Consider the following 21,558-nt stretch of genomic DNA (forward strand, 5'->3'; position numbering starts at 1 on the left):
AAAAAAAAAAAAGAGAATATCCTCAGAATTCCAAATGTAAACTATCTTCAGCTGGCAAAATCACGCCCCTGCCAGAACTCGAGACAGATCAGTTAGCTACTGGGACAGTCTGAAGCAGCCCATATCCCACACCTAGGATCTAAAAAAAAAATCCACATAACATTTTTGCATTCTTAAAAAACCAAAATTCTTGATATATACCCTTAAATTTAAGTTAAAAATCCATATGTACACATATTAAAATACTATGAATAATTAATTCAAATGAAATTATGAAATGCATGTATACCTTTAAATTTAGTTTTGACATAATATTCCTTGAAAAAACAAAAATGCTAAAAAGTTAATAATTTCATAGTAACTTAGAAACATGCATAAAACAAACAGTCCCTTGTGCAATATATTAGAAGCTGGCAAACTTCAAGGATTACACTGAGTAATTTTGTCAGTACACTTAGATAAGATTTAGGGTGTTACATAAGATACATATAATCATATGCATATAATTATATGTATATAGTCATATAATGAATTTCTGAGGTTCAGAATACCATTGACTTTTTCTCCAGTAAACAGTGAAATTGCTCTATATTTATAGGTATATTTTCACACATTCTTGTGTACACAAATTAATCTCTTCCCTGAAGTGTTGACTGAAATTTTCAATGTTAGATGTACTACAGTGTTGGGCCTTTTCTAAGAGAATTTAACCTGCAACTTAGAACACACAGAAACAGTGCCCAAGAATGATAACAAAGGGCTGGCAAAATTATTTACTGGACAAAAGTGGTTGCTATGGAAGCTTGAGGACCTGAGTTCAAAACCCCAGGGAGTCAGGCATGACTGTGTATGCCTGTACCCCATAGTTGAAGTGCATAGACAGATGGCTCATAAGAGCTCACTGACCAGCTAGACTCAGTGAAACAGTAAGAGCCATCTCTGTGTTAAAGGAATAAGAAAAGAGCAGTAGAAGACACTCAGTATTCCCTAGCCTCCAAATACATGTGCACAGATGCACACATTACCACATCCATGCACACCACACACACACACACACACACACACACACACACACACACACACACACACACGAAAAACAAAAAGGAAATAATAGTTTAGTGTCAGAATGTTAAGGGTGTTCAAGACCACCCTCTGGTTCAGTGAAATCTTCAAAAGAATGAACTAGTTTAGATTCAGGCTCAGGGCTAAGGTTTGTTTTTGTTTGTTTGTTTGTTGCAGTGGAACACTAGAAAGAAATCTCTACAAGGGGAAGGGGCACCTGGGGAAACAAATCTAGAGGAAGTCAGATACAAGTGGTCTAGAATTTGTTCTTAGTGAGAATTATGTAGTACATGCTTAATTGTGCCAATAATTAAATGGGAAAACAACTTTTGTCTACCAGGGAAGCTCATTAGCAATGCAATGCCCAAGGCTATTGTTATTGGCTGGTCACATATCCTCCTGCCTACCAAATACTGAAATACCAAACTCCAGAAGAAATGCAGGAGTTCAGCATAATTTATACTGTTCACATAGACAAGAATGTACGGAGTGACTATGACCATGAAGGAAAAGTTTTATGTGAACACTTAGAACTGTGCTTCCCAAGGGCTCTGCTACTTCTGGTTAGGTACCCCTCCCCCTAATTTGGATCCACTCCCTTTTTTAGACTCTTGTTAGAAAATAAACAGACTTTTAAGGGATAATAGTAAAATATAATAAGATATAACAAAAAAAAACCACATTAGAATTGAACAAAACAAATAGAAGGCACAAGAAACAGAGACCCACATGTTCATAATCCACAAATTTAATAAAAACACTAGGTGGAAGCCATGTTACATTAGCAGAGAACCTAGTACAGACCCATGCAGGCCCTGGGTTTACTGCCTCAATCTCTGTGCATTTGTATGTGCTGTACCATGTTGATTTAGAGGGCCTTGTTTTCTTGATGTCCTTTATCTCTAGCTCTTATACTCTTTCCACTTCATCTTCCACAGGATTCTCTCAGGCCTAAGGGTAGGGATTTGGGGGCTGGAGAGAGGGCTCAGCGGTTAAGAGCACTGACTGTTCTTCCAGAGGCCCTGAGTTCAATTCCCAGCAACCACATGGTGGCTCACAACCATCTGTAATGAGATCTGACACCCTCTTCTGGTGTGTCTGAATACAGTGACAGTGTACCCACATACATGAAATAAATAAATAAATCTTTTTTAAAAGGGATAGGGATTTGATGGAGATGTTGCATTTATCTTGCTGTGGGGTCTCTGCTGCAGGAGGAAGCATCTCTGGTGACTAAGCAAGGAACTGATAATAAGTTTTGCAAAACATTAGGAGCATTTCATTTTATTTTTTTTAAAGAACAGTAGTGTTTTGTTTTACTCTACGTCTCTGTGCTATCAAGTTTCAGGTTCTTGGTCACCCAAGCAGTGTTGGATATGGGTTCTATCTCTTACAGTAGGCCTTAAGTCTAATCAGATACTGATTAGTATGTAAGCCTCAGGCTTCTCTAACAGCCCTCTTAGCATTATTTGTTGAAGATGCTAGCTTTCACCAGGGGGTGTTTCTGGTTTCCTTATCAGGTGTCCATAGGTGTGTGTTATGTCTTGAGTTTTCTGTTCTGTTCCATTGATCATTGTGTCTGTTTGGTGCCAATACCATATGTTTTTATTACTCTAGCTCTGTGGTACAGCTTGAGATTGGGGATGGTGATAGCTCCAGCACTATTATTCAGGATTGTTTTAGCCAACCTGGGTTTTTTGTGCTTCCATATAAAACTGAAGAATATCCTTTCAAAAATCTATGAAGAATTGTGTTGGAATTTCGGTAGGAATTACACTGAATCTGTAGGTTGGTTTTGATAGGATGACATTTTTACTATGTTGCTCTTACTGGTCCATGAGCATGGCAGATCAGTTTCTCTCTTTGGTGTCTTAAGGTTTTTCTCAGAGTCTTCTTCTCATACAAGACTTTCACTACTTGCTTAGGTTTACCACAAGGTATTTTATAGTATTTGAGGCTATTGTCAAAGGTGCTGTTTCCCTGATTTCTTTCTAAGTCCATTTGTCATTTGGATATTAGCGGGGCTACCAGTTTTTCTGAGTAAATTTTATATCCAGCTATTTTGCTGAAAGTGTTCATCAGCTATAGGAATTTTCCTGTGGAATTCTTTGCTTCATTTATGTATACTGTCATATCATCTACAAATAAAGATACTTTGGTTTATTCCTTTCCAGTTTGCATCCCCTTGTTCTACAGATGTCTTGCTGCTCTAGCTAAGACATCACGTAGTATTTTGAATAGTTACAGAGGGAATGGCTTTGTCTTGTACCTGACTGTGATGGAACTGCTTTGACATTTCTCCATTTAAGTTGATGTTGGCTATGGGCTTGCAGTGAACTGCCTTTATTATGTTTATATATGATCTCTCCAGGACTTTTATCATGAAGGGGGTGTTGGATTTTGTCAAAGACCTTTTCTGCATGAGATAAACATGTGCTTTTTGTCTTTCAACCTGTTTGGTAGATTATATTTATCAATTTATACATGTTTAGCCCCAAATCATTTGATTGTGGTAGATGATTTTTTTTATGTGTTCTTGGATTTGGCTTGCAAATATTTTATCGATAACTTTTGCATCTATGTACATAGAGAATCTGGTCTCTTTTTGTTGTGTTTTTATGTGGTTGGGGTATAATGGTAATTGTGGCCTCATAAACTAAATTGGGCAAAGTTCCTTCGGTTTCTATTTTGTAAAATAATGTGACTAGTATTGACATTAGCTCTTCTTTGAAAGTCTGGTAGAATTCTGCACTAAAACCATCTGGCCCTGGGCTTTTTTATTCATTGGGAGACTTTTAATGACTGCATCTATTTCACTAGGGTTTATAGGTCTGTTTAAATTGCTTATCTGACCTTGATTTAACTTTTGTAAGTGATACCTATCAAGAAAATTGTTCATTTCCTTTAGATTTTTTTCAATTTGGTGAATACAAGTTTTTAAAGTACGTTCTTATGATTCTCTGGATTTCTTCAATATCTATTGTTACCCCCTTTCATTTTTAATTTTGTTAATTTGAATATTCTCTCTCTGCCTTTTTGTTAACTGGATATAAGAATTAGTCAGTACTACTGATTTTCTCAAAGAACCAATTCTTTTTTTAAAGATTTATTTATTCACTTTATGTATATGTGTACACTGTTGCTGTAATCAGACACACCAGAAGAAGGCATTGAGTCCCATTACAGATGGTTGTGAGCCACCATGTGGCTGCTAGGAATTGAACTCAGGACCTCTGGAAGAGCAGCCAGTGCTCTTAATCTCTGAGCCATCTCTCCAGCTCCCAAAGAACCAATTTTTATTTTCTTGATTCTTTGTATTTCTTGTTTTTGTTTGTTTCTGTATTATTGATTTTTAACCCTGAGTTTATTTCTTGCCATCTACAATTTGAGAAAAATTTACATTTTTTCTTTTTAAAAAAAGAATTCATTTATTTATCATGTATACGGTATTCTACCTGCATTTTTGCCTACATGCCAGAAGAAAAAACTAGATCTCATTATATGATAGTTATGAGCTGTCATGTGATTGCTGGGAATTGAACTCAGGACCCTTGGAAGAGCAGTCAGTGCTCTTAACCTCTGAGCCATCTCTCCAAGCCCCTGATTTCTTTCTAAGTTTCAGTCTTACCCATTTTTATTCAATAGTGACTTGTTCAGTTTTCATGAGTTTGTAAGCTTTCTGTTGTTGATATCCATCTTTAATCTGTGGTGGTCAGATAGGATGCAAGGTATTATTTCAATTTTTTTTTCTATTGAACACTTGCTTTATGTTCATGTGTGTGATCAGTTTTGGAATTCCATTCGGGGAATATTCCATTCAGTGCTGAGAAAAATGTGTAATTCTTTTGTATTTGGGTAAAATGTTCCATACGTAACTCTTTTGATTTATAATGCCAATTAGCTTCAGCATTTCTCTGTTTAGGTTTTGTGTAGGTTGCCTGTCCCTTAGTAAGAGTGGAATATTGACATCAATGTATGAGTGTAAATATGTGATTTAAGCTATAGTAATAGTATGCTTGTTTGTTTGTTTGGTTGGTTGGTTGGTTGTTTTTAAAGGACGGGTACCGTTGTGTTTGGTGTATAGGTGTTAAGAACTACAATGTCGTGTTGGTGGAGTTTTCCTTTGGCAAGCGTGCAACGTCCTTTCCTACCTCTCCTGATTAGTCTGATTTGGAATCTCTTTTGTCAGATGTTAGAGTAGTTTCACCAGCTGTTTAAGTCCATTTGCTTGGAGTACCTTGCCATCCTTTCTCAGTCAGGGGATGTCTTGATGTTGAGGTGTATTTCCTGGATACAACAGTAGATCCTGTTCTCCCATCCGTTCTGTTAGTCTGTATCTTTTTATTAAAGAATTGAGATCATTGATCTTGATGGGAGACATCAATGACCAATGATTTGATTCCTGTTTTGGTAGTGGTGGTGTGTGTCTTATAAACAAACACAGGGATTATTTGCTCCCTGTGTTTTCTTCTGTGCAGTTAACCTCTTTAGGTTGGAGTTTTCCTTCTGGTGACTTCTGTAGGTCTGCTTTTGTAGATAGTTATTGTTTAATCTTAGTTTTATTGTGGAATGTCTTGTTTTCTCCATCTGTTGTGATTGAAAGTTTTGCTGGGCCCAGCAGTGGTGGCACATGCCTTTGATCCCAGCACTTCGGAGCAGAGGCAGTCAGATTTCTGAGTTCGAGGCCAGTCTGGTCTACAGAGTGAGTTCCAGAACAGACAGAGCTATACAGAGAAACCCTGTGTCAAAAAACCAAATAAAAAAAAAAAAAAGAAGAAGAAAGTAAGAAAAGAAAGAAAGTTTTGCTGGCTTTAGGGTCTGGGCTGGCATCTGTGGTTTCCATAGAACATTGGTCCAGGTTCTTCTGGCTTTTAGAGTCTCCATTGAGAAGTCAGGTGGGAATCTTAATAGGTTTACCTTAATATCTGACATTGTCCTTTTTTTCTTGCAGTTTTTTAATATTCCTTCCTTGTTTAGTGTTTTGCTTATTTTTACTGAGAGGACTTTCAAGTCCAGTCTGTTTAGAGTTCTGGATGGTTTTTTGTATCTTGATACACATCTCATTCTTTAGATTAGGGAAATTTTCTTCTGTGATTTTGTTGAAAATATTTTCTGTGCCTTTTACCTGAGTTTCATCTCCATCCTTTATTCCTGTTATTTTTGGATTTGGTCTGTGTCTCACGTTTCCTGGGTATTTTGTGTCAGGATTTTTTTATATTTAATATTTTCTTTGATCAAAGTATCTATTTCTTCTTGGTTTCTTTAATTCCTAAGATCTTCTCTTCCATTTCTCATATTCTGTTGGTGAAGCTTACCTCTGAGATTCCTTTTCGAGGTTCCTGTTTGAGTACCTAGATTTTTCATTTCTAGATTTCCCTCAGTTTGAGTTTTCTTTATTGATTCTATTTTTACTTTTGGGTCTTGAATTGATTTATTCAGTTCCTTCCAGTGTTTGTTTCTATTTTTATAGGTCTCTTTTAGGAATACATTTATTTGCTTTTTAAGGACCTCTATCATGCACTTAAAGACTATTTTAAGTTTGTTTATTCTTCTTTTTCATCTTGTACTTCAGCTATGTTGCAGTAGTCGGACGTCCTGTGATAATGTTGCTGGGTTCTAGTGGAGTGGTGACATTACCTGGCTGTTATTCCTTGTGGTTTTCCTACTGGTGTCTGGGCATCTGAGTTTTGAAAGACTATAATTCTAGGTGCTGTTATCTCATCTTGTTTTTGTTGAAGAGTGTTTTGTTCCTTGGTTTCTGTTTCCCTCTCTAATTTTTTTAGGGGGGTGTGCTGGTTGTTGTATTGCCTAGTAGAAAATCTTCTAGGATCCTGATAGGTGTGGCCACTGGAGAGTGCAGGTAAAATATATTTCTAGGTATTGGGAGCTGACACAGGGGTGGGCATAGACTACAGAGGAGCTGACAGCAGGGTTCCACCAGGATCTGCTTAGTGGGCTGGGAATGGGAGCAGAGTGAGGAGAGGCTGCAGCAGATGGTCTGCTACAGATCTGGGGGTGAGACTTGGGATTGGACTTGGGGGAACGGAGGGAGAGGTGAGGATCTACAGTTAGCCTACTTGCTTCTTTGGTCAGAACTTGCTGGTTTCCCAGGGAGTGTGTGCTGGGGTTCAAGGCTGGACAAAGCATGAGTAGGGGGGGAGTGAGGAGGGGAAGATCTGTATGATCAGCTGGAGATGTGGGAGGGGCCTGGGGGATGCTGCAGGTGGTCTGCTGAGCTCAGAGGAGACTTACGGTTGGTCTGGAGGAGCAGGGAGAGGTCAAGATCTGCATTTGGTCTGCTTACTTTTCTGCCTGGAGTCAGAGATGACTCTTGACTCACAATTTGAAGAGAAAAGCAATTTTATTATTCATAAATTATATGGGGCTTTATAACTTATTATTTCGTTCTTATATACCTCTTAGAATAGTACTTGGTACATAGCATATATCCAGTAATGTTATCCAAAATAAATGTTAGCTATCATTTTTGAACTCTAGACACATCAGAGAAGTATGTTCAAATTTATTGTTATCTTACATTCTAATAACATGTTAGTAATTGTTTCCTTATAATAATATTTATTTTTGAATTATAATAATGACTTTCATAACCTAGGACTTGCAGAAAGTACTTTGTTCAACAAAATAGATCAATTATTTTTTAAAGTAAAGCCCAAGAATTGTCCTGTAAATTAACAGCCTTCTCACTTAGCTTACTCTAAGTATGTATATCTGTATTATGTTTGTGTCAGTATAGGAAGGGACAAAGAAAAATTCTAAATCTCTCTATATTTTAAATGATTTCTAGTCTTTGACATTTACATCTGCTTACCAACAGAATATTGGAAAAGACAGTGATAGGTTTAAGATGATTCAAATGTGCTAGCTACTCATACATGGTGTGTAATTTCTTTCCCACATTTTATAGTAAATTATTACATGATCAGGTAGAGTAAAGTATCATAGGGGTCATCCTTGTTTTTTTAAAAGAAATTTTCACTAATTTGTATGTAATAAATATGAACCACACCAGCCATTAAACATCTTTTTTTTTTTAAAAAACAGGGAATTAGTGATGGTATTCCACTATTAAAGGCCATCATCCCCAAAAATCAATCTCGTTCTTTTATGTCTCAAGGCAGCCCTGAGTTACTGGTAAGTTGATGTATACCTCTTTCACACTGCTATGTCTCTATTCATTAGTTTACCAAAAAGGAATAAATTTAACAATATTTCAATTACATTTTAAAAATTCATAATGTGTGTATGTATGAGGGTATGCACATGGCAGCCTGCATCTGGAGGTCAGAGGACAACAGTGAGTTGATTCTTCTCTTCCTCCATGTGGGAGGAATTGAGCTTGGGTCCTCTGCACTGGGGCACTTGCCTTATCCCTCGGAGGTATCTCATTGACCCAATAATAAACTTAATTTTTTTTTTTTAAATTTCATGTGCATTGGTGTTTTGTCTGTGTGTATGTCTGTATGAGTTGTCAGCTGTCATGTGGTTGCTGGGAGTTGAATCCAGGTCCTCTGGAAGGGCAGCCAGTGCTCTTACCCACTGAGTGATCTTTCCAGCCCCAATAATAAACATTTAAAAAGAGTTCTTTTAAATAAATTTACATTTAAATATATTTTATGTATGTGGATGTTTTGCTTGTTTGATGTGTACCACATTCATGCCTGGTCCCTGCAGAGATCAGAAGAGGGTACCAGATCTTCTGGAACTGGAATTATAGATGGTTCTGAGTCACCATCGGGGTTCCAGGATCCAAACATAAGTCCTCTGGAAAAGTAGCCAATACTTTTTAATTACTTTCCAGCCCCTAAACGAATCTGTTTAAAATAATCAAAACTAGAGGGATAGCTCCGTGGTAGAACTCCAGCCTAGCATGTGTGAAATGGACACATTAAAATAGCTAGAAAACATACTATACTATAATAATGACAATCAAAACTAATACAGATTTTATTAAGAGTTTATATCATAGGGCATTTCAGTGAGTATGAATGAGTTTTATATGAGTTTATGTTTATCTACCCAATATCCCTGTGAAGTAGAAACTGTTATTTTCCTTTTATAGATAAGAGATTAAATTTCAGAAGTACCACACCCAAATCACAGAGCTAGCAAGTAGGGATCTGAGGCCTTGGCACAGGAGCTAAACGTAGGTTTGTCTCATTCTAATTTTGTAACTCAAGCATGATGAAGATGTGCTGTAGCACATGGTAAAGATGTGCTGTAGCACAGGAGACCGATTGCATAGTACTGACAGTAGTTTTCACTGGCAAGATACTGTAGTTTTCCACTTTAAAAATCTTACTTTTTTTAAGTTTCCTAAATCTGAGTATGGGTAACCTGTTGTTCTATAATTGAGGGAGTAAAAAACTTTTCACTTTTAAAATCCGGTACATCCTAAGACTGTCAATTCAGGAACATTGTAACAGTTCATAAACCCTACTGATCTGATCTAAGTAATGTTGATTTCATACTTTTAATGGCAAAAATTAACCTTACTGACACTAGCAACCTGAAAAGTTGAAAGGGGAAATAATTTGCTAAAGAAGACAGTTCTTCTTATAATAGCTGTAAACAGGCTTTCCCCCTGAATTACTTAAGATTTGGTTTCATGTGCCTTACAGTTTCCTGCAGATGGTAGATGTCAAGATCTTTGAACATCTACTTACTCTCAGCCACATTCTTTAATCTTTTATTTTATTGTCATATGTTCTTTTTCAGATAACAGTAAGCATGAATTATGTCATTGGAACCCATGGATGGCTACCATATGACCGAAATATTTCTAACTACTTCACATTCATCAAGGATCAAACTGTGACCAACCCAAAGTAAGTAATTAAACATTTAGTGCAGAACAGGTGATGTTTTTGTGTTTGTTTGTTTTTTGTTTTTTGGAGACAAGCTTTCTCTGTATCTCTGTCTGGCCTGGAACTCAAGAGATCCATCTGCCTTTCTGCCTCCTGAGTGCTGGGATTAAGGCATGCGCCCCCACTGCCCAGTGATTCTCTTTTTCCCCACTTTTCCTCTCCTCTGTTTTTAAGTCATAGCCTGACAATATTTGATATTCAGGCATTACTAAATTTCTATTATAACAAACATGGAATAAAATATTACTTTGGGAATGGTAAATTGTCATATTTTTTACTACTTAAAAATGTTCCTTATTTGGGTTTTTGTTGTTGCTGTTCTCAGACAGGATCTCATTGTGTAACCCTCTCTGGCCTAGAACTCATGCTAGCGACCAGACTGGCCTCAAACTAACAGTGATCTGCCTGCCTTGCCTTCTGAGTGCTAGGATTAAGCAGTGCATCATCATCCCTGTCTGAGAGATATTTTGTAATTGATAATAGTCTTAAGTGATCTCTTCAGGCAAAGTCTAAAATTCAGTTGTGTTTACAGGACTCAGCGTACTGTGAGTGGTCCTTTTGCCCCTGGACTGGAAATCACTTCCAAATTGTTTGTAGTGTCACATGATGCAAAGTTGCTCTTCAGTGCTGGACACTGGGATAATAGTATCCAAGTAATGTCACTTACCAAAGGCAAAATTGTCTCACATAACATCCGACATATAGGTAAGAATTAACTTTTCTCCAAAACTTGTTTTTTTACTTCTTTTGTTGTATAAAAGTGGCACATGTGCCTAATAGGGGTATTTATTGTATTTGGGGTACATTTAAACACCATATAAATATGGTGTTTAAGTATATAAATATACTTTCTTATTACATTAAAAGATATTAAACCAAGTTTTATTTTTAAATTAGATTGTAGATGTGACAATGTTGTTGCCACATAATTAAATTTGTCATCAATAGATAAAACATTATTAACAAGAGTAAAGTATGAGAGATAAAATTGTTAAATATATACTAACTTGGTACACCTTAGTATTTCAGATCATGGTATAAGAATAAAAGGTGTTTTGTTTTGTTTTGTTTTCAATAAACTTGTTAAGTGAGGCTAACTGAGTCTGCTGCTGATTCTGTATTTATGATTTCTAAGTTATTACTTAGTGTAGCTATTTCAGTGCCAATCTGGAAAGTGTTTGTTATGAATATGCAACATAATATGTACTGTCTTTCTTATTTGTTCATTTACTTTATGTGTACAAGCATTTTGCCTGCACATGTGTGACTTGTGCTGCGTCTAGAAGAGGTCATTAGGTCCCCTGAGTCTGGATTACAGATAGTTGTGAGCTTCTATGGAGATGCTTCTCTGGAAGAGAGTCCCATAAAATCTTAAGTGCTGAGCCATCTGTCCAGCCCCTCAACTGTTTCTCTTAAGGATACATTTCATAAAGTAGTAATTTTATTTTTTTTTCTGTTTTTTTTTTCAAGATAGGGTTTCTCTGTATAGCCCCTGGCTGTCCCGTAGACCAGGCTGGCCTCGAACTCAGAAATCTGCCTGCCTCTGCCCCACAAGTGCTGGGATTAAAGGTGTGCACCACCACCGCCCGGCTAAAATAGTAATTTTTATTTAGAGGAGAATGAACCCATTAGAGAGTGGAAACAGCAAAATTACCTATGGATCTCTCCTCAGTTCTCTGACTGCACAGTGGTAGCAAAACTCAGTCAACACATCGTAGATCACCCCTGAATGAGTGGTCTCCATGACAGCTCTCCAGGTGACTGGCCCTGCGAGTGTCCTGTCATTCTCATCTGATATTTTCAGATACATTTAATTATTCATTGGAGGGAGACACACATGTGTGCACCTGGAGGTTAGAGGACTACTATAGGAATCAGGTCTCTGCTGCCATGTCTGTCCACAGGGATTAAGTATAGGCCAGCGGTCTGGCAGCAGGATCCTTTACTGAACCATCCTGTCAGCTCTAGCTTAGTAAACATTTGAACATTAACTGAAATTGCCCTTAAAATTCTATTCTGTCAGAACATGTCCATTTTATTTTATTTTTTTCTTCAAACAGATATTGTGACTTGCTTAGCTACAGATTACTGTGGAATACACTTGATTTCTGGTTCCAGGGACACTACATGCATGATATGGCAAATAGCACAGCAGGTAATGACCACACACTTTATGGTCTTGGCTGACAAGTTTTTCTCTGGCTTACAGTAAATGACATTTTGAACTTTTGTGTATTGTGTTTTCTGAGTTCCGCCCTATCTTGAACACCACTGTTTTCTAGGTTTGTTGCCTGGTTCATGGCTTCATCTCTAATAGTTACCAAACGTTACTCCTTGTAGCTTCTCTAGAAAAATACTGTGGTAGCATAACAGCATTTCCTCCTGTCCTATCCTGTCCGGTCCTGTCCTGCACAGTGGAACTGCAGGAACTACGTGTGTGCACAAGTTCTCCCTCTTCACTGAGTTCTCACCGTGGCACTGCTGTTTGTAAGCTGTCTACCTTGCTTACAGGCTGGCTCCCACCCCACTATCTCCTCTGCTGCTTCTTATATGTACTACAGTATTGATAGTCTAGATGTGTCCTAAGGCTTCCTTCATCTGTGGCTCGGTAGGAACCAAGAATTGTGTATACATTTAACTGAATTTACTTCTATGTTCCCTGCTCTTTTCTGTTTACCTTTTTTTATAACATAATGTTTGTTTAGGCAGATTTCTCTTTCATGCTCCTTTTACTACAAGTTTTCCCACAGATTCTCTTAGAGGAGTGTTTATTTTTTTATCTGAACTTTTAGCCAGATGGCTCAGTGGATAAAGTTCTTGCTGTACAAGCATGAGGCACTAGGTTCAGATCTTGACCCGTGTAAAAGTAGACATATCAGTGTGCCTGTAACTCTAGCACTGGGGTGGGGAGCAGATACGGGAGAATCCTAGCAGCATCGGAGCCAGCCAGCCCAGTTGGAATGACAAGCTTCAGGTTCAGTAACACCAAGGACGAGAACAATTGAAGCCATCCTGACACCAGCCCCTAGTTTCCACACATGTGTGCACAGGCAAGTGCACCCCACTCCTAATTATAACCTGTTGAGTCCGTATCTTGTTACTGTATGCAAGTTTTAAGAATTGACTGTGGGTGCCAGATAACCATTTGGTGTGTGGTCTTCCCTGGGAAGTACCGCCTCTCTGAACTTTACTCAGTTGCCTGTTGGTTGTTGTTTGTGTAGGATCCCAGCCACTTGGCATGTTCATTCCTGAGACCCAGAGACTTACACTTCTCAGATATTAAACATGATGGAGCATAGGTCTCAGACCCACTCTGTGGTTATCTGCACATGTACAAAATGCACTCCACTTCTTTAAATATTGATTCCCTGATGGCTTCTTGTATCTCTCCCCTCACTTTATGTTCCCTTTAACCTAGAGAAATAACTCTGGCTTTGCAGATCATTCATACTGTGATTATTTTCTACCACTGTACCATTGTAAACTTTATGACAATTAAACAAATAACCTTTAGGCAGGTATAAATATTATTTACAAGATTTTATAGATGAATCAGCTGTTGTAAGGGGAGTTAAATATCCACAGACTCTGACTTTGTCTAGTCAGTATATCAGAAAGTCTCATGTCACATAAAATATGCAGAATCCTCTGGGTACATAGGAATTGTGTAACTCCAAGGACTGAGTAATACTCCCACTTCTTTGCCTTCAGTATACTAAAATTTGATTCTGCTCATTGCATTAATGAATTGAATCACAGTGACCTGGAGTAACCCAGCAGTACATTCACCTGTGTTCACTAACTCACTTTCTGGGGAGAGAGTGAGTTTCAGATCACTCATCCAAAACAGGAAACATTACTTCATCTGTGGAGGCCTTTAAGGGGTTAAGTGTTATCCATATGGATTACCCATTCACTCAACCTTGTATTACTACTCCATCTACAGTTTTGGGTTTCTACTGTGCCACTGTCCTTCAGTGTTCTTGAGCAAAATCCTACAGTCTTCTGAACCTTCTGCCTAAACTTAGGCACAGTGTTACACCAGCTGTCTCCTTGCAGTTTCTTTTCTTCTCTCCTTATTTTAGATTTCATTGTTTTATATTAATGTGAATGGCTGTTTTGTTTTCATGTATGTAGGTGCACTGCATGCATGGCTCATGCCCGCAGAGGTCAAAAGAGGGTGTCATATTCTCTGGAAGTGGAGTTACAGACAGTTGTGAGCCATTATGTGAATGCTGTGTCCTCTACAAGAACAACTGCTTCTAACTTCTATGCCATCTCTCCAGCCCTTTCCTTCTGTTCCTTTCCTGTTTCCTAAACTGACCCGCAAGCTGGTTGCAGCTCTGCTTACTTCTGCACAAATCCCATTTCCCTATTACATTACACACATGCCCTCAAAGCTAATTCTGGGTGGTGGTAAGACCAGCTTACCAGATTGGTTTTTTAATAACATGCAACTAGAAAGAAAACCTCTTCCAGAAACAGACGTTATTTATCCATGATAAACAACCAAAGGGGGGTGGGAGGGAGGGAGAGAGAGAGAGAGAGAGAGAGAGAGAGAGAAAGAAAGAGGGAGAAAGAGGGAGAGAGAGAGAGAAGGAGAGAGAGGGAGAGGCTGCAGAACTGTGTTCTGTTCATATTTCATAGATTGTAAATATGGCCCACCTACTCAGAGATGACTGGAAGACTCTGCTGCCTTAGTCACCATGCCCTGCTCTTAGGACTCCTTCTACTCCCCTCCCCTCTTTCCCTTTTACTCTTCCTCTTCACCTCCCATCCTGTACCTCCTCCTCCTAACTCAAATCCCTGCATGTTTATACTGAGATTGGCAAGGACAGAGGTTCAATTACAAAGACCAGAACCTGGCTAATTTCTGATATGTATTATTATTAAAAAGTACATTCTAGTAAGCTAATATAATTTGGGGACTATTTATATTTGCAAAATGATATAACCAATTCTGATTAAATCAAGTAGTTAATTAAATTTAAAAGGCCTGGACTTTATGGTAACTTCAAGGCCAGTCTGATTTACATCGCAAGATTCTATCTCAAAAAAAAAAAAAAAGAAAAGAAAAGACACATAAAAAAAGCCTTGTCTCAGCCGGGCGGTGATGGTGCACGCCTTTAATCCCAGCACTTGGGAGGCAGAGGCAGGCGGATTTCTGAGTTTGAGGCCAGCCTGGTCTACAGAGTGAGTTCCAGGACAGCCGGGGCTACACAGAGAAACTCTGTCTCGAAAAACAAAACAAAACAAAACAAAAAACCTTGCCTCAAAAAAAAATAGGAAGAAAAGAAAAAGAAACATAAAGAAATCATATTTAACTAGTAATTTTCTGGGTTGACGTTCTTAAAATTATTTCCATGCAGAAATACACCTTTTTATTACTTGTCTTATACCCTTTTAATGTTTTTGGATAACCCTTTAATCATTTTATTTTCATTTGTGTTCTATACTATGCTATACTTCATTTCTTACTAATTTTTACTACTGTGACGGAAAATTGTATAGTGATCTGATTGATTGTTGTATATTTATTTTATTTTCACTAACTTTACAACATTTTTAAATTCATAGTTACTTGACATTCTTGGATTTTTTGACTGTAAGGTGGCTATAGCATCATGTGATCTAGAAATAAGGGTGACATTCCCTGTTTTCCAATCTATCATTTTACTTGCTTATCCTATTTCAATTATTAGCTAATGCAGTGGAGTAAAAACAATGATGCTGGACTGGAGAGATGGCTCAGCAGTTAAGAGTACTGACTGCTCTTCCATAGGTCCTGAGTTCAATTTCCAGCAACCACATGGTGGCTCACAACTATCTGTAACTTCAATTCTAAGGGATCTGATGCCCTCTTCTGGTGTGTCTGAAGACAGCTACAGTGTACTCATATACATAAAACAAATACATAAAATCTTTTTTAAAAAATGACAGAGTCCTATCTTATGTCTGATTTTGGTTGAAAATGATTTTTACAATTTTGTTCTTTGTAGTGTTTGCTGTCAGTTTTTATCAGTATTTTTTTAGTTATTTTTATCTTACCTTTTAGTAAGTTAATTTTAATGAAATTTCTATATAGAGAAGTTGCAAAAATAATCCATTTGTTCCTTTGTCTTAACATCCTCAATCTCTGTTCCTTGAGCACCTTTATTTTCCTCATCTATTTAAATGTTGGAAGTACTTCCTGTCCACAGAGTACTTCTCGGTTTTTTCCAAGAGCAGTTATTTTTTTTTTCTTTTCTTTTTTTTCTTTTGGTTTTTTGAGACAGGGTTTCTCTGTGTAGCCCTGGCTATCCTGGAACTCACTCTGTAGACCAGGCTGGCCTCGAACTCAGAAATCTACCTGCCTCTGCCTCCCAAGTGCTGGGATTAAAGGCATGTGCCACCACCACCCGGCTTTTTTTTCTTTTTTATTATGTTTATTTATTTACTTGTGGGTGATACACACATGCCATGGTGCATATGGAGAGGTCAGAGGGCGGCTTTTGGGGGGGTCAGTCCTCTTCTACCATGGGTGATTCAGCCTTGGTGGCAAGCGCCTTTTACCACTGGTCCATCTTGACAGCCCTGACAGCTGTTCTTACCACACAGTACAGTTGTTGAAATGAGGATGTTATGCATGTGTACAGTGCTAAACTCCCTGTCGGTATTATGAGTAATATCCCCTGTAATTGTTTTTCTACAGTTACTTTTAGTGTTTTCTTTTTCTAAATGCAATTAATTAAGAAATTTCTTAGTTTTGAACTGCCTTGAACTCATATAGTAAATTAGCATTATTCATTTTTATTGTTACTACATTTTGTTAATGTATTTTATTTGCTAATACTATATAATTTCTTTCCCTTTGATTTTTTTAAACTAATGGCTCTCATTTTTCTGTATTCTTAAATAAAAGGTCAATTTTTGTCTTGTCATTACCACATTTAGTATTTGGATATTCAACCTTTATTAAATGAATTTAAGAAGTGTTTCTTCTTTTATTTGAATTGTAAAGCTTCTCTGTTGCTTGAATTGCCTAATACAGGAATGACCTGATTTGTAAACATTAAATAAGGTGAAGTATATGGGGGAAATCACGAGTGTCACAGGAAGTAGAGTCCACAGGGGAATTTATGCTGTCTAGACAGACCTGTCTAGAATAACTATGAGTGAAACAATATGACACATACCTGACACTTCTTCAAATATAATGTAAATATATGCAAATAGGTTTGAAAAACAAAAGCATTCTAGAGAAATTTTCTTCAACAAATTTGTCTTATTAGCCTGCAGTTTCATCCTGTATAGAAGCTAAGACAGGAGCATCACAAATTCAGAGCTTGCCTGGATACAGAGTGATAGTTTTAAGTCAATCTGAGTAACTTGGTAATGCTTTTGTTGCAAAAAATCATTGTTTTAAAGGCTGAGTTTATTGCTTAGTAGTAGAACATATGCCTAAAACATGGCTAAAGCACTGTTTGTGATGGTGCACACTTATATTTCTAACAAGAGGATTTCTGGAACTCAGTGGCCTGTCAGGCTAAATGAAAAACAGCTCCAGATTCAGTGAGAAATAGAGTGAGCTACTGTGCATGTGTACATACTCAATTGAGAAAAAGAGTGGCAGCTATAGAAATTAAAGGCAGGGGCTAGAGACATGGTTCAGTGATCAACACTTACTGCTGCATTTCCCAGGGACCCAAGTTCGATACCAAGCACTCATATCAGACTGCTCACAACTGCCTTTAACTAGCTTCTGGGTATCTAATGCCATCTTCTGACCTCCACATACATTCACACAAGAAGCATATAACCACACAGACACTTACATAAAAATAAAATAACAAAAATAAAATTTAAAAAAATTAATGGCAAATCAGAATAAATGTAACTGAGGTCCCTAAAGTTCAAACTCTAAGTCCTAGAGTCCAGGAAGTATTCAGATATATAAAATGTTTAGTTGAATTTAAGGAAGAATAAATTTGTAGGTTAAAAAGAGCAAATAACTTGGAACAATTAATCTAAGATGTCAGCATTGATACCATTCAGTTTAATTTTGAAGTTCAAAAGACAGAATAATTCAAGAATCCACAGAAGACTGAATGTTATAACTGCCTGTCATATTACTTTGTTAAGAGAAAGTATATAATATAAACTTTGATATAAAACAAACCAAAAAAAACAGCAAGAGTCTTGGGAGTGGAAGGATAAATAGCAAGAAGCCATTCACCTTCACTTTTCCTTTTTAATTGTAGGGAGGCACTGCTGTGGGCTTAGCGCCTAAACCCTTTCAAATTCTCTATGGACACACTGATGAGATACTGAGCGTGGGTGTCAGCACCGAACTTGACATGGCAGTCTCAGGGTCAAGGGTAAGAGTCTATTTTTAAGAAATAACTCTTTCTATAAACTGAATAACAGTGTTTGTATTTGAAGCTTCTTGTATGGAAATAGGAGACTTTTTTCTAGTAAGCATTGTTAAAGTAGAATAATGTATAAAGAATAAACTTAAAGGGGACTAGTTATATTTAGGGAGCTTATTGGCCTTACGAGTTAAGGAAGGTGGCACTTCAAGATAAATACTACTTGAGGTTGCAAGATTAGGGTCTTTCCTGAAGCATACATGTCCTTGGTGGGACAACTGGCTCCTCGGTTTCTTTCCCACATTTCTCTGTCAGCCACTTTGCCCTCTGTGTTGTTGTTTTCTGTTTTCATCTGTGGTCTCTCCTGTATGTAGGATGGCACTGTGATTATACATACCGTTCAGAAAGGTCAGTACATGAGAACCTTACGGCCACCTTGTGAGAGTTCCCTGTTCCTGACCATTCCCAGTTTGGCCATATCCTGGGAAGGACACATTGTCGTCTATTCCAGCTTGGAAGAAAAGTCCATCCTCAAGGTATGTAGCCCCTCTCTGCAGTAGGTATAGACAGTCCCTAGTGTTTCTTTCCTTCCCACAATACAGAGGCGGCTTGTATTCTCCTAGGATCCATTTACTCATTTCTCACCATTAGACTTTTGCCACATTCTTGTTGCCACATTTATATTTTATTTCAGAGATTTCTGTTGACCTATGTTATACATGATTTCAAATGTGATTTCTTAGAGCTAAGGATATAACTCTATTAGAAGACTGCTTGCCTTGCAAGCCAGAAACCCTAGATTTAATCCCCAGTTCCACAAACAAAAATTCTAAGCTTTGATTATAAGGGATGTCATGAACTTTAAGTAGCAGTGATAGCAAACCTAAGTTCTTTTGTGGGTAAGACAGTATAGAAATAAACCTGAACTTTATATATTCATTTCCTTATAGTAGTAAAGCTTTTAAGCATCAAGAGCATCTTTTTTAGGAATGTGAAATATTTTTAGACTGGAAAATATTTCTTTTGTTGTTGTTGTTGTGTTTGTCTTTTGTTTTTCGAGACAGGGCTTCTCTGTATAGCCCTGGCTGTCCTGGAACTCACTCTGTAGACCAGGCTGGCCTCAAACTCAGAAATCCGCCTGCCTCTGCCTTCTAAGAGCTAGGATTAAAGGCATGCACCACCACTGCCCAGCAACTGGAAAATATTTTAACATTTTTATTTAACTATTACTTGTCTTTGTAACAATATGACTTTAAGTCCATCTTATATTGTCATACTTTTTTTTTAAAATATAGCCATGTTTTTATTCTAAAAGTCTTACTAATTATGTTACAGTTTTAACTGACAATATAAAAGCTCAGCTTTTATTCAAGATTCTTAATGTTTCCTAATTCTTTATAGGATAAGAACCTGTTACATGTGTTTTCTATAAATGGAAAGTATCTGGGGTCTCAAGTCCTAAGTGAACAAATATCAGACATGTGCATTATCGGAGAACACATTATCACTGGCAGCTTACAAGGGCTACTGTCTATAAGAGATCTCCACAGGTAAGTATTTAAAGTGGTCAAACTGTTACTGAAGAAGAGGTAGCAGTAGGAGATGGATGGGAAAATGGGTCAAGGTAAAAGTGCTTGCAGCATAATATGAGGATATGGGTTTGAATTCCCAGCACACATAAAAAGCAGATGCAAAGTCATAGTGTAAACACCTGTAATCCCTGTGTGTCATGTGGGCTAGCTTGTCTAAAAGACAGTAGACAAGCAACAGAGGTGACCTTGCCCTACAAAAGTGGTAGGTGACATTGTCCTTTGGCCTTCATGTGCACCAGGCCTACACACACAGAAAGAAGAGGCAGCCATGATCTGAGCATGCTGGAACATGCCTGTGGTGTCAGCCTTTGGGACTCAGGCTCTACTCCAGGGATACTTTCCCTTTTTTTTTCTGTCACATCCTGCTCTTGAGAGTCTAGTTCTAACAAGAAGACTCACAAATTAGAAAAACCAATGGAGATACATACATAAAGAGAGAGAGAGAGAGACAGAGACAGAGACAGAGAGAGGCAGAGAGAGACAGAGAGATAGAGAGAGGGGGAAAGAGAGAGAAAGGGCAAGAGAGAGTGAGAGAAGCGTATATTATATATATATATATACATATATATATATATATAAAGTAATATTATATATTTATTATATCTATTGTGTGGAATATCAGACAAAGCAAATAGACCTGTTTTGTTAACCAAAAAGATTCACATGTGCACTTTTTGAGCTTTGGGGCCTTTTTGTCCACCTTTCACTTATCAATCAACAAGATAAAAGTATTTAATGAAAGAGCTTATATTCTCAGTATTGTGATGTTTGAGTATAATAACTGCCCTTGAAGAGTTTAAGACTTTTTAGAAGTTGCCTGTCAAGGTGGTACATTCAGATCCGTACTCAGGAGGCTGATTGTGAGTTCAGAGTCAGCCTCACCTGCATAGCAAGACCCTATTTTAAACAACAAAAAGAGAAGTAGTGTGTGCAGGAAGAGCTTAAAGATTGCTAGGATCTGAATAATCAAAGGAGTCTTGTTGAAGAATTAGTAAGGTTTGAAATGGAGCTCAACTTAAGGAAACTATGAGAGAATGAGTTGGAGATACGGTCGTATATGCCTTAAATCTGACATGTGTAAAGTTGGAATGCAGAACTAGATAATGGAGTCACCTTCCATGTATCAACTTCTGTGTATCCATCCTGTATGCACGGATAGAAACTGTGAATGGTTTTTATCTCTTCTAGCTTGAAGCTCAGCGGCACTCCATTAGCCATGCGGTTACCTATCCACTGTGTTTCCATAACCAAAGAATACAGCCACATTCTTGTTGGCTTAGAAGATGGCAAGTTGATTGTAGTGGGTGTTGGCAAGCCAGCCGAGGTAAAACTTAGCAGCATGTGTTCCTCATTATTGTTGTGTGCTCCTTTGGTCCTTCATTCTAGCTGATTCAGAAGTCTCCATTATGGATAAACTGAAACATAAGTTTGACATTTCAGAAAAAGCCAAAGTAAAAAGTTGTTAGTCAGTAGTATTTATACTGTGATACAATTGAAAGCATGCTTGAGGATTAGTCTTTGTATTACTGTGTGAATAAGAATAAGTAAATTATTTTACTCCAAGTCAAGACTCAAGAGGAGCCAGGCAGTGGTGGGGCACGCCTTTAATTCCAGCACTTGGGAGGCAGAGGCAGGCAGATTTCTGAGTTTGAGGCCAGCTTAGTCTAT

At 37.6% G+C, this 21,558-nt stretch overlaps 1 protein-coding gene across 6 annotated transcripts in view; it reads left to right on the plus strand.

Annotated features, from left to right (window-relative positions):
* The window catches only part of Nbeal1 (neurobeachin like 1), a 155,517-nt gene that overhangs the window by 124,730 nt on the left and 9,229 nt on the right, over nucleotides 1-21,558 (plus strand). For all 6 annotated transcript variants that reach the window (XM_031367667.1, XM_031367670.1, XM_031367668.1 and 3 more), the window contains 8 exons: nucleotides 8,128-8,217; nucleotides 9,802-9,911; nucleotides 10,483-10,655; nucleotides 12,011-12,105; nucleotides 18,191-18,307; nucleotides 18,673-18,834; nucleotides 19,700-19,848; nucleotides 21,079-21,214. In XM_031367667.1, coding sequence (XP_031223527.1) covers nucleotides 8,128-8,217; nucleotides 9,802-9,911; nucleotides 10,483-10,655; nucleotides 12,011-12,105; nucleotides 18,191-18,307; nucleotides 18,673-18,834; nucleotides 19,700-19,848; nucleotides 21,079-21,214 — 1,032 coding nt within the window. The remainder of the gene's footprint in view (nucleotides 1-8,127; nucleotides 8,218-9,801; nucleotides 9,912-10,482; nucleotides 10,656-12,010; nucleotides 12,106-18,190; nucleotides 18,308-18,672; nucleotides 18,835-19,699; nucleotides 19,849-21,078; nucleotides 21,215-21,558) is intronic.

Source organism: Mastomys coucha, unplaced genomic scaffold (genome assembly GCF_008632895.1).
Source record: "Mastomys coucha isolate ucsf_1 unplaced genomic scaffold, UCSF_Mcou_1 pScaffold14, whole genome shotgun sequence".
Classification (NCBI taxonomy): Eukaryota; Metazoa; Chordata; class Mammalia; order Rodentia; family Muridae; genus Mastomys; species Mastomys coucha.